The sequence below is a fragment of the Aquarana catesbeiana genome, linkage group LG10 (assembly GCF_042186555.1).
Source record: "Aquarana catesbeiana isolate 2022-GZ linkage group LG10, ASM4218655v1, whole genome shotgun sequence".
Classification (NCBI taxonomy): domain Eukaryota; kingdom Metazoa; phylum Chordata; class Amphibia; order Anura; family Ranidae; genus Aquarana; species Aquarana catesbeiana.
In genome coordinates this window covers 154,542,224-154,554,271 of record NC_133333.1, presented here as the reverse complement: position 1 = coordinate 154,554,271, position 12,048 = coordinate 154,542,224, and the positions used below count along the sequence as shown (strand labels likewise).

Genomic DNA, 12,048 nt, shown 5'->3' with positions numbered 1-12,048 from the left:
TACCCATAGATTTCAATGGAAGTTGCCTCCAAGTCGGATCTCCATCTATATTGAAGCGACTTTACAGAAAAAAGAAAATAATTTACACAGGTACTTCCCACATTTACCCAGGCAACCCCCTCCCTCCCAGAGAGCTGATTATTCTGTGATTGGCAACATCCAAAGTCGCCTGTCCTGGAGTCAACTTTGTCGCGTTGTAAGTTGCACAAAGTCACGCTGAAGTCGCCTCCAAATCGCCTTGCAAAGCCGTGCTGTAAGTTGGGTTGCCCCTGTGTAAACCGAGCCTTAGTCAACAGCCATACTGTGACCTTAAGAGATTACCACGGTGGCGGAACTGCCAGGGTCGCAAAGGTTGCACTTGTGACCGGGCCCTGGCGTTCTGCCAGCATAGGGTGACCTCCAAGAAAGCAGAAAGGGGGCCTGCTGCAGAACATGCAAAAGGGTCCCTTCTGCAGGACTGTAATAAAGGGCTTTGAGAAAGAAGGAACACCTTTGAAATGTGTTTCCACCCCTTGGATAGACATAGAACACAGCCATGAGGTGGAATAGTGGCTCGTAGTGCTACTTGAGGCAGACACAATTTCCAATGCTAAAAGGCCGGGTCCCCCTATACCTACATCTGGATCGCCAGCTGCTTCTGCTGCATACAGCCCTGGCGATGGAAAGGGACTGGGGGGGGGGGGATTATGGTCAGGGGGGCCCTTCATGGTTTAAGTTACTCCTCTTGTTTACCAAGCCGTTCAATTCCATGCAAAATAATGAGCTACCAGCTTACTGAGGCAGATAAAAAGCAACATGGATACATGAATTACATTGAAAACTATCATAGCCACATTCACAGTGTTATCTGAGCAATGCCTGTGTGTTACTAGAAAACACGTGTCCTACAGCGAGTGAGTGTTACTGAATTGGCTAACCAGGCATGCAGCTGTAGTCCAGGACCACTAAAGGTCTGACAGCCAGGACAGATTGGGAATCTGGAGGTCATCCAACCTAGATATTAGGCTGTGCCCATAGGATTATGCATTTACAAAATGACTGTCTGGCACACAAAAACTGAGCTGCTGCACTGATACCAAGAGGGCATCCACCAAGCATTATAAAATGTAAAGTGATAAAACTGGAGTTTCATAGTTGATATATAAGGCATAACATTAATACCTGTGGATGTCCGAACTGACTGACACGATCCAAAGTTTCTCTGACTGCATGCAATTCATTTTCCAAAGCTCTGTATTCATCCAATGCTCTCTCTCTCTCCTAAATAAAACATAAATCAAATAATTAGGTAAATGATTAAAGCAGTAATAAACCCAAAATGTAATATATTGTAGCTTATCAATCATTAAATGTGGTGGCTGCATTCGTTTTCTTTAGGCTTTTTTCCTCAGTTTTCACCTGGTGATCTTGCCAGTACCAAACCTCCTGTATTGGAGTGCCCCCACCCTGGATGAAGGTTCAAGGGGGAACCTTTGAACAGCAGCATAGTCGGTCTAAGGGGAGGGTAGTTTCAAAATGTACTAACAGTTTTAAATAAACTAACAAATGGAGGTCAAACTCCAGGTAACACTTTATAGGCAGTTACAGCAAACTGCTTTATTTCCTTTTGTCGTAAAGGTTTTACATAAATAAAAGCCGATTACTGTAAGCACCCGTCAGTGTTAAATGGTTTGTCCCATCCCTGTAACCGATACATCTGCAGGAGACTTATTGGCAGGATCACCATGTGAAAACAGAAGTAAGCAAGCCTAAAAAAGAAAACCAATGCAGCCATCACATCCAAGAATTAGTAAGCTGCAATATATTAAATGTTTGCGTTTGAGTTTAAGCATACAGTCAATATTAGGGCCCAAGTTTAAAAATGTGGCTGGATTATTTCTACTCACAGCAACACCTAATACATTCCAGAAAAAAGTTACAGCACTTCACAGCTTATAGCAACATAAAAAGATTTTAAGCCTCATGCACACAGGACGTTCTTTTGCACTACCAGACGCATTTGCCTTCACGTTTTTAGTGTTAATGCATTCTATTGTCCAGAACAGTAATTTATTCTGGCCATTAGAATACGTTAACATGTGAGCATGCCTAAATGGGCTAGTGTTAATGCATGTTTAGTGTTTTTTCCTCTTGTGCAGAGGTTTAAGGCTGGGTTCACATTGGAGAATGCAGCGGCTCACAGCAGGAGTCCGATGTATCTCTGTTCACCGTTTTAGCCTGAATTTTTGGGTGTATTCTGACCTGAAACAAACCAGAAGACGCACAGGGCTCCTGTGCAATTCGCACCGGAGCCGCTGTGGAGATGTGTAAACCGACTCCATAGAGAGCCGGTCACAATCTCCTGCTATGCGAATTGGATGTGGGGGAAACCCGCACCCAAATTCACAGTAGTGTGAACCCGGCCTTAGAGAAAGTTTTTAAATTTCACTGATGTTCAAACACAGAGTATATAAGGTAAGGTTTATTAAATTAGCATTCAGAACTAATGGCATCACTACAGAGGGTAGCAGACCGCAAGAAACATCCAACCTTCAGCCCTTTGCGTGCCTTTATCTGACCCTTGAGGCATTATTCTTGCCACTGACACTCCAACAATGGGGCACTATTCCTCCCGCTGACACCAACTATTTCTCCCCCCAATACCAAAGATTGGGCATGGTTTACTCCCACTGGGCACAATCCAGCCCCCCTAAAGTCTGAAGAACAGTAAACTGGACCTTTCCTTTAGAAAGTTTGGAGACCCCTGATCTAGCCAATAATTGGCTCCTTTCAACAATTTGTAACTCATACCTTACAATTTATTTTAAAGCACATGGCAGGGCAAAATAAAATCACACGTACACTAAGCAGTACACGTCTGCAATAAATGCACATTTCCATATGTTTTCTTATTTAAAGAACAGAGAAATAACTATTGATTTGCCAGCACCCAATTCCAGAATATGAGAGTAGGAGCAGTGCACTTTTCTTTGACGCTGCAAACAATTTAGTCATCGTCTTTTCTTAGAACCATATGCAGATATAGGCAAAGGGACCCTTTTCGGTCTTAAGAGAAAGTGATCTATGGAGTTCTATGGAAACTTGTAAACATAGACCCACCAGGGAGAGGTCACACAGCTTGGCCCGCACATACACCAGGTCATCCTGCAGCATCCTCTGTTGGTACCAGATGTTCTCAATCACCTGTTCCTGACCTTGGAACTCGTCCAGGTGATGATGAGTTAACTGAAGAGCATCCTCCAGTTTCTCCTAATAAATCAAAACAATCATTCAGTTTCATAATGATAAAAATCACTTGTTTAGAAAGACAAAATTTATCTAAATTTGGTAGACAACAAATTATTCAAATGGGCTCCATGATGGAGCCCAGGCATCCAAAATGTGTAGCAAATGTAGATCTCTGTATCCACTTCCATTTACACTCCAATGCTCAACAGCACAGAATACACGATAAGCACATTACTAGAATGGGTAAAAGTTTTTAAAAATCAAATTTTTGTATGTGTAAGGTTTCATATAAATGGACCTTAACACCATTACACATGAATTCCTGACATGTAACCGATTAGGCCCCTTTCACACATACGGACGGACCGTTCGTCCGTTTTTCATCCATCCGTTGACATCAATGCATTCCTATGGAAATGCAGACAACAACGGATGGTCATCTATCTTCATCAGTTTTCATCCACTGTCATTCGAGCCTGCCACTAAATTAAACAAAGGGGCAGGGTCACCGGGTTATGTCACTGGGTGACCCCGCCCCTTTGTTTAATTTAGTGGCGGGCTCGAATGACAGTTCGTTCTATGCATTATTAGGAAAAGAAAAAAAAAAAAAAGCTGACAATTGCACTTAAAAGCTGACAGTGGCAGTTGGCAAATGAGGGAGCCTGTCTCTACAGACTGCCCCCTCACTATGTATACTGCTCTTCTCTCCTTGCACACTCCCCCCCTCAAAGAGGACCGGTCACGTATCTGCTATCACATAGGGGACCATTGGTCCCCTATTAAATAGCAATAAAATCTTAAGTAAAAAAAAAAAAAAAAAAAAAAAGAAGACATTCCTCGGAGCAGAGAGATAGAGAAGAGAAACAACGCATCTCTCGGGTCTAGAACAAAGGAATGAACTTCAGTCTGTAAATGAGGGCAGTTTAACCACTTAAAGACCAAACATTTTTCTGGACATTTGTTGCTTACACGTTAAAATAATTTTTTGCTAGAAAATTACTTAGAATCCCCAAACATTATATAAATATTTTTAGCAGAGACTCTAGAGAATAAAATGGCAGTTGTTGTAATATTTTATGTCATCCTGTATTTGCGCAGCGATCCTTCAAACACAATTTCTTTGGAAAAAAATAAACTTCCATTAATTTGAAAAAACTGAACAGTAAAGTTAGCCCAATTTTTTTGTATAATGTGAAAGATGATGTTACGCCGCAAGAGAATCATGATCTTTATGCCAAGCAAAAAAAAAAAAAACAATCATGATTCTCAATTTATCCAGAATCATGCAGTGCTAATGTAAACCAAAAATTTGACTCGATGGGAAAAACTGATTTTTTTTTCTTTGAAAAAACGTGACTGAACTGATGAAACAAACTGAAGGCATGTGTGAAAGGGGCCTTATGCTGGCCATACACTATACGAAGAAAATCGGCCGAACCCATTTTCAAAAAACGAACATTTGGCCGTGAGCGCAAACGATAGTGCCATCCTGTAATGACCAATAAATTGCTTAGTTGGACATAAATGAATGCATTTTTTGTTTTTTTACATATACCTAGTGCAGACAGTACGGACGGGAAACACATTAACCTTTCAATTTATCGTTCGTTCAGCAGAAAATTTCCAGACTTGTCCTTCATTTTTTTGGCTCAAAAACCTCCCAACGATTATCGATTTTGTGCCCATTAACTGTCCAAAAAACAAACTGTCTAAATAATGACCGAATGTTGGCCAATTTTTCGTATAGTGTATGGCCAGCATTAAAATAAAAAAAAAAAAAAAAAAAAAGTGATGTCAACCAGTCTGCTGCAGGCAGAAGGAAACATTTCCTCTGTCTTCTCTCCTTCAGTGCAACATTATAACTTTCTATTAAGTTAAGATGTAAAAGGTCGCAGCAGGAGTAGCTAGGTGTCAGATATTTGTGATATTTAGGAGTGGCTGGTTTCACACAAGTGCTGTTTGAACTCTATGTGGGATCATATAATCCATACTTCATGTGCAATCTCATCACCTACTGGAGCCCACTGGATCAAAATGACCACCGGTTCAAGGTTCGTATATCTCTATCAATTAGTAACCAGGCCCATTAAAAAGCCCTGATGAAGGCGGATGCTTTGGCTACTTATACTGGTTGTGCTTTCATCATTAAGAATAAAGGATAAACAAACTTTTTAAATTGATAATCTGGCACTTGGTTTGTTCCATTAAAAAAAAATTAAATAAAAATAACAGAAACAGATGAAGCCAATTTAAATATACATTATGCCAATTTTCGACCCAGATGATAGTTGTGAATATTTTTTCTCACAAGCTGATGAGTGAATCTCCTATTCCAGAGTAATTGGTTTGTTGGGTGGCAGTGTAGAGGTGAATAATTTAGATTTTTTTTTTAATGAGAGACATTAAAGACACACTTAGAGATTTACCTTCTCAGCTTTAAAGTGAGCAGACTCATCTTCAATGCTGATAAGAAGTTTATCTTGGCCACACATCTTTGTCAGAAGAACCTGTGATAAAAGAGTAAAACATTACAATGTGAAGGAAACAAGCGCAAGATCGTTCTTCCACATTATTGTAAAGGAGAGTACCAAGACTGCATTTAACTACTCTAATAGGTATGAATGGAGCCTGGTAGGAACAAGTGGTGTCAGACGTCATATCCATTGAGGCACAGCCGATTCCAATCATTTCCTGCACACTGATTGGAAGCACACAGCCACCTCACAGAATAAAAGGGCCAGAGAAGCCGACCATTTCCTTAAAGGGAATGTAGATTGAATTTTCACATAATTTAATTAGACCTACAAAAAAATAATTAAAATAGATGCTACATTTTTGTAGTGTAGTAAATGTGAAATACTGAATCCCATTTTTTGTAGTCTCACATCCAGACAGTATATGGAATTTTTAGCTCATTTTCCTTGAAAAAAAAGCCTGTTTGTGTGAAGCTTTGGCTTTGTAACTCTAGCTGAAGTTTGGACAACCAAGTCAAAAAGCAGTGCCTCTTGCTCCTCACTTGCCTGCTCCTACCTCCGGGGATTCATTGGGGGAGACAAGCAAACCATTTTTGCTGAACTCTCTAACAAAACTCATAGTGCTCAAGGAATCCATTGTCATAGGTGCTGCCTATTTTAAATGTTTGTGTGCGAGGGTCAGATTTACAGCCAGGCAGCCAACTGCAGTATCCAATTTATTTTTCTCATTACAGGCACAGTAGTTAAAGTGAGCATCTAAGAATGGAATTTCAGAAGTTGGCCTGCTGAATGGTTTACTTACAGGTGCAAACTCTGGGGCTGTTCTCCTAATCCTGGCATCACTACCTGGTGAGTCATTAATCTGGAACGAGAGGACATTCATACTTTCTACTCATTAAGCCTTGAAGCCAGTATAAGGATTGACAGCCCCAATACACAGTAAAATGTGCTCCTGCCAAGCCTTCAAACAGACATTTCCTTTCCTCCAGTTTTTAAATGTTTTTTTGTGTTTTCAGTATTTATGCATAGAGAGATATCCTAAACACAATGTCTACATCCAAGGCGTAAAATGTAAGCTATGCATACTGATCATGTTCTGTGCACATAAATGATTTCCTTCTGTTTTACTTTGGGTTTTCACAGAACATTCCAGATTTAACCGCTGGTAATGGATACAATGGGAGCTCTAAGTAAAAGCAATTATGAATATTTTCCTCCAATTTGTGTGTTAGATTTATAATATAAACACACAGTATTCAAAAAGTTTATGGCAAAAATAGATTCAAAGTTATGCAGTTTTAGGAATAACCTTGATTTTTCTACATAAGCTCCATCCACATGAGGACACTATCTTCCCACAAGAACCGAGGGTCCTGAGAATAAACCAGGTCAAAGCAGCTCTTTTTTACACCACTGATGGTATCAAAATGCGTATATTTCAAAAATCTTTTAAGTTAGTAGAATTAAGAAAAAGAAGATTCTAAATCAGGGCTGTAAGGTGGCTGTCTAATGATTTCCCACCAAAATTCTAGGGTGTTTTTGGCTAGCTGTTTAGCGCATTTTCTTAAAACACATAAATAAGCAGAGGTTACTGTACTTTCTCTTCCAAAAATGTAAATTAAAGGATATGTTCACGTTTTAGAAAATATAAATGCACATTTTTGTTGCAGGTAAAAAAAAAAAAATGTACACACCAAGCTTCGCAAGGGCACGCCGATTTTAAAAAGCGACAGTGAGTACAGGGAACTTCTCCGTACTGCTGTCACCAGGAAACAGGGATGCGGGGATCAGGTAGCAGCTGCAGCATTGGGAACACATTACATGTGACACCGTAAAAACAGGTGGAACATGTAACATATTCCCAAAGGTGAGCTTATAACAGAAATCCCAGAAAGCAGTCACCATAATCTTTCCTCCTGACCGGTTTGCTTTTGCTTTGACTGGAGCCTTTCCTCCTTTAGGTAGACATTGCTTCAACTGAGTATTTGAATGTTTTTTTCTTTGATATGTTGCTGTAATATCTTTCACTTGTATGTTATGGAGTTGCACAGAATAAATCCAGCTGGGTAAAACAAAAACATTGTCTTCATTTCAAACTGAAGAGCAACAAAATGTGATTTTTTTTTTTTATATATACACCCCAGGTGCTGACATCACCCTAACCTAACAAAAAGAGATGGGTAATGTCTGCATATGCATTTGTCTCAATGGTTTTGTCACTTTTTTTGGTGCATATTTGGAACAGCACCATTCATTTTGAATGGGACTCCCTCCGCTCCAAAAAACGCACTAAAGGAGTTCATGTACCAAATTTTGCTGTGGTTTTGTCTAGTAATGATTGTGGCAAAATCGCAACGCGTTTGGGGTGCCATTAAGAGATAACGGCAGTGCATCCTGCATTTTGCTGTGACTCTGAAGACAGAATTGCGCAATTCCAAAACACTCTGGTGTGAACAAGGCCTTAGAGTATCCTTTCTAAATGCAGGTGGGCATGTTCAGCGTTTCCGAAGAGTCGATAGAGGCTGGTGGGCTCAGGTCTGCCTGAAAGTTACAGTCAGTGCATCACAAACAACTCACACAGAATGCACACAGAGCTAATTACTTACATCAATGCTATTTTCTGGCACACGTCCTGGGTAAGGACCTCTGTTCTGATACTGGGCAGGTCCTGAAGGCTAAGAAATTTAAACACAGGAGATTTAATATAATCAGGTATCCATGTAAATATTGTGTAATAAGTTTTAGGACTAACAGCAATGGCTTCCCTTTAAAACAGTCAAGTCTTAAAAAAGTAATTGAGACCGTGTCCTCAGTAACCCTACACCCACAGCAAACAAATTGCAGTCAGATGGGCAGGCGTGTCAGAAACGGTCTGACAACAAGAGTATAGGGCTCGCCATGCATAGGCACATTGTCCTGTAGCTCCTTTTAAAAAAGGCACAGATACAAACTGATCACGCTGGGATTGATCTTCACCCATGCCTAGCATAGCCAGAAGGAAACAGGGTGAATGGGACTGGCAGATCACCGGGAATTGTAATGTATTTCAGTGCTTTTCAAAAAATAAAATAGGCTTACTGCTTACATAGTTGGGGACAAAGACAAATCCCCATCTGTAATTTAAGAGTTATAGACTTTAAGCATCTGTGTTCCCTGGGGGCTTTGGGAGCCAGGTGTTGGCAGCACCTATGCCACCTAATATAGTCAAAGCTATGGCTGAGGATACAGACCCCAACCAAAAGTCGTGCTTTCTATACTGGGATCCAACTGCTTGGCAAACTGAAAAATCCCGACAAGTATTAGGAGTGCAAAGATGAAAAGGCTGACTGCACTCCAACAGAGTAATTGATAAATGAAGTTTATTGAAGTCTTCAAAGCATACAAAATACAGACATCCAAGCTTCAAACCACAGGACAGAGGGCAAATAACAGTTATCTTTGCTCTCATATTGCACTATCACAGATTGCACCGGCACCCGCTGGTGTGTGGAGGGGCCATTTTCCTGTGTGCTCATCTGCAAGTATCAAGAGTGACCATGTTGTAAGGCTTTCCTTTCAGGTTGCTTGAACTTGCAACCCCACAGATGCGAGTATCAGAATACAATTTTTCATCACCACACTGATCCTAGTTGCGACTAAACGACTGCACTTTTATACTGTGGCTATTTAGCTCCCATTTTTCTCCATGTTCCATTCTTTGAAACAAATAAATAAATAAACCTGGGTGCCGTTTCACTCCCCCCCCCTGTACTTATCTGAGCTCCATCTCGATCCTGCGAAGTGCATGAGAGCAGTGGGTCTTCCTCTCCTCTTTGGCTCACACAGCAGCAGGAGCCATTGGCGCTTACTGCTGTCAATCACAGCCAGTGATTGACCGGAGCTGTGCTTGTGTGTGATTGGACAAACAGAATGGGTCTCGGGAGATAGCCTGCTCGAGTGCCCCACAACAAGAGGCTTGCTCTTGTAGGGCACTCAACAGGTGGGAGGAGCCAGGACCGCCAGTAGGGGACACAAAAAGAATATAATCAGGGCTGCTTTGTGAAAAACCCATTGCACAGAGCAGGCAAGTATAGCATGTTATTAGCAGAAAAAAAAAATCCTTGAGAATCACTTTAAAATGTATGCATACATGTTATTTAAGCTCTGGATGCATTTCTTTTACAAATATGACTCTTACCACAGCGCTCAGTGACATCCTTTTTCCTGCAGGCAAATGTGGACGGGTGGAAACTGGAGGCAGAGGAGGCAACTGGGAGTAACTAGCTGAAGCCTGTATAAAAAAAAAAAAAAAAAAAAAAAAAAAAAAAAAAAAAAAAGGGAAGAAGGTTTAGGTACTTGAGTAAACACTATTAAGAAGATCAATTTTCTCCAAATGTTACCAGAAATTAAAGTGAGCATAAAATACAAAGGTTTGAGTTTCCACCAGAACAAGGGGAAATGTTCTAATGGGGTCACTTGTTACTTCGACAACTGTCTAAGAGGTTTCCCTCACACTGGAAGGATATCCCCACTTCCAGTGTAGTCTATAGGACAGGAAATAAAAGGAAATCTTCCTAATGAGATGGCAGAAAAGTGGTTTTAACCTTTACCTACTATATCCAAAATACTTTCAGTAGATCTAAAGCCAACCCTTTAGTTTTGAATAGGTGGGCAAAGGGTTTGTATCTTTGTGAGGTTTTTTTATTGCTAATGTACAGGAAAGGAAAACACCAGATGTGTTCTGTACAGTCAAAAGTACCGGTAGGTTTTTAATAAATATTCCATTTGATTAAAGCCAACATGTTTTAGGGGTTCAAAGGGCTCCCTTCATTAGGGCTAAAAGAATACAACATATAAGATGTGGCTTGGTGGCATTGTAGCCCTGGGGTCCTTAGTTTGAATCCCGGCTAGGACAGTGTTTGCATGTTGGTCCTTTGCTTGAGTTTCCTCCAACACTTCAAAAACATGTTGGTAGGACAGTTGGCTCCTTTCCAACTGGTCCCAGTATGTTTGAGATAGGGGCTTTAGACTAAGCTCCTTGAAGGCAGGGGCTGATTTAAATGTACTAGTATATGTAAAGTACTGTGTAATTTGCTGGCACTATACACATACCTTGTAATACTCATCGTTCTGAATAGAAGGTAAACATGATTAAAACCATTAAAAAATAAAATTCTTATTAAAAGTATTCACATAAAAAGTAAATTTGTTTCGTCATTGAAAGAAAACGTAGTACAAAATGATGTCACGTACACCTATAATCATGTGGATATAGTCAGAATCATAGTAAGCATGTTAGATCACGTACTGATAAAGTAGTAATGATAAAAAAAGAACCCAATTGAACCTTCAGTCTGAATTGCCTAAAAACATTCTAGGTGCTTTTACCAACACATGTTCAGAGTATTCACAATCATGTGTCAAACCTGCGTTTATATGCCTTAAGGGCTTGTTCACATGAGTTTTCCATAATGGATATACTCAGCTCACCACTAGGGCACATAAAAAAAATAGGATTTTTTTTATAACAGCTTACCTGTAAAATCCTTTTCTTGGAGTACATTACGGGACACAGAGGTCCCTCCCCTCTTTCTGGGGTGTGTATATATATATATATATATATATATATATATATATATATACACACACACACACATATATATATATATACACACACACACACATATATACACACACACACACACACACACACACCCCCAGGAAGAGGGGTGGGACCTCTGTGTCCCGTGATGTACTCTAAGAAAAGGATTTTACAGGTAAGCTGTTATAAAAATCCTATTTTCTTTATCGTACATCTCGGGACACAGAGCACCATAGTAATTACTATGTGGGATGTCCCATAGTACACTTATTGGCATTTTTTTTAATATCAAAAAACATGTAGCAGAATTATGAAGGAATTTTATTTTTTTATTGGATTTTTTTTATAGCACCAAGTAGAAAATATTGCTTTGGGTTTTTTTTTCAAAATTAAATATTTTTTCATTTACATCTCAAAATATAAAAAAAATCCAGTGGTAATCAAATACCCCCAAAAGAAAGCTATTTGTGGGAAAAAAAATGTATTAAATTTCATTGGAGTATGACCGCACAATTACCAGTTAAGGTAGCACAGTGCCAAATAGCAAAAAATTGCCTGGCTAAGAAGGGCGATTAAGAACACTTATGCCGCGTACACACAATCGGATTTTCCAGACAGGAAATGTTGGATGTGAGCTTGTTGGCGGCAAGTCCGACCGAATGTATGCTCCATCGGACATTTGTTGTCAGACTTTCCGCCTACAAATGTTGGCTAACAGGTTCTCAAATTTTCTGCCAACAAATGTTTGTTGTCGGACTTTCTGAT

General features: G+C 39.9%; 1 protein-coding gene across 6 annotated transcripts in view; it reads right to left on the bottom strand.

Annotated features, from left to right (window-relative positions):
* Positions 1-12,048, bottom strand: part of PLEKHA4 (pleckstrin homology domain containing A4) — a 122,675-nt gene that overhangs the window by 18,469 nt on the left and 92,158 nt on the right. For 5 of the 6 annotated variants that reach the window (XM_073602772.1, XM_073602770.1, XM_073602774.1 and 2 more), the window contains 6 exons: positions 9,880-9,972; positions 8,309-8,377; positions 6,505-6,564; positions 5,655-5,735; positions 3,100-3,249; positions 1,162-1,260 (listed from right to left, as the gene is read on the bottom strand). In XM_073602772.1, coding sequence (XP_073458873.1) covers positions 1,162-1,260; positions 3,100-3,249; positions 5,655-5,735; positions 6,505-6,564; positions 8,309-8,377; positions 9,880-9,972 — 552 coding nt within the window. The remainder of the gene's footprint in view (positions 1-1,161; positions 1,261-3,099; positions 3,250-5,654; positions 5,736-6,504; positions 6,565-8,308; positions 8,378-9,879; positions 9,973-12,048) is intronic. The other variant, XM_073602773.1, reaches the window with a different exon arrangement.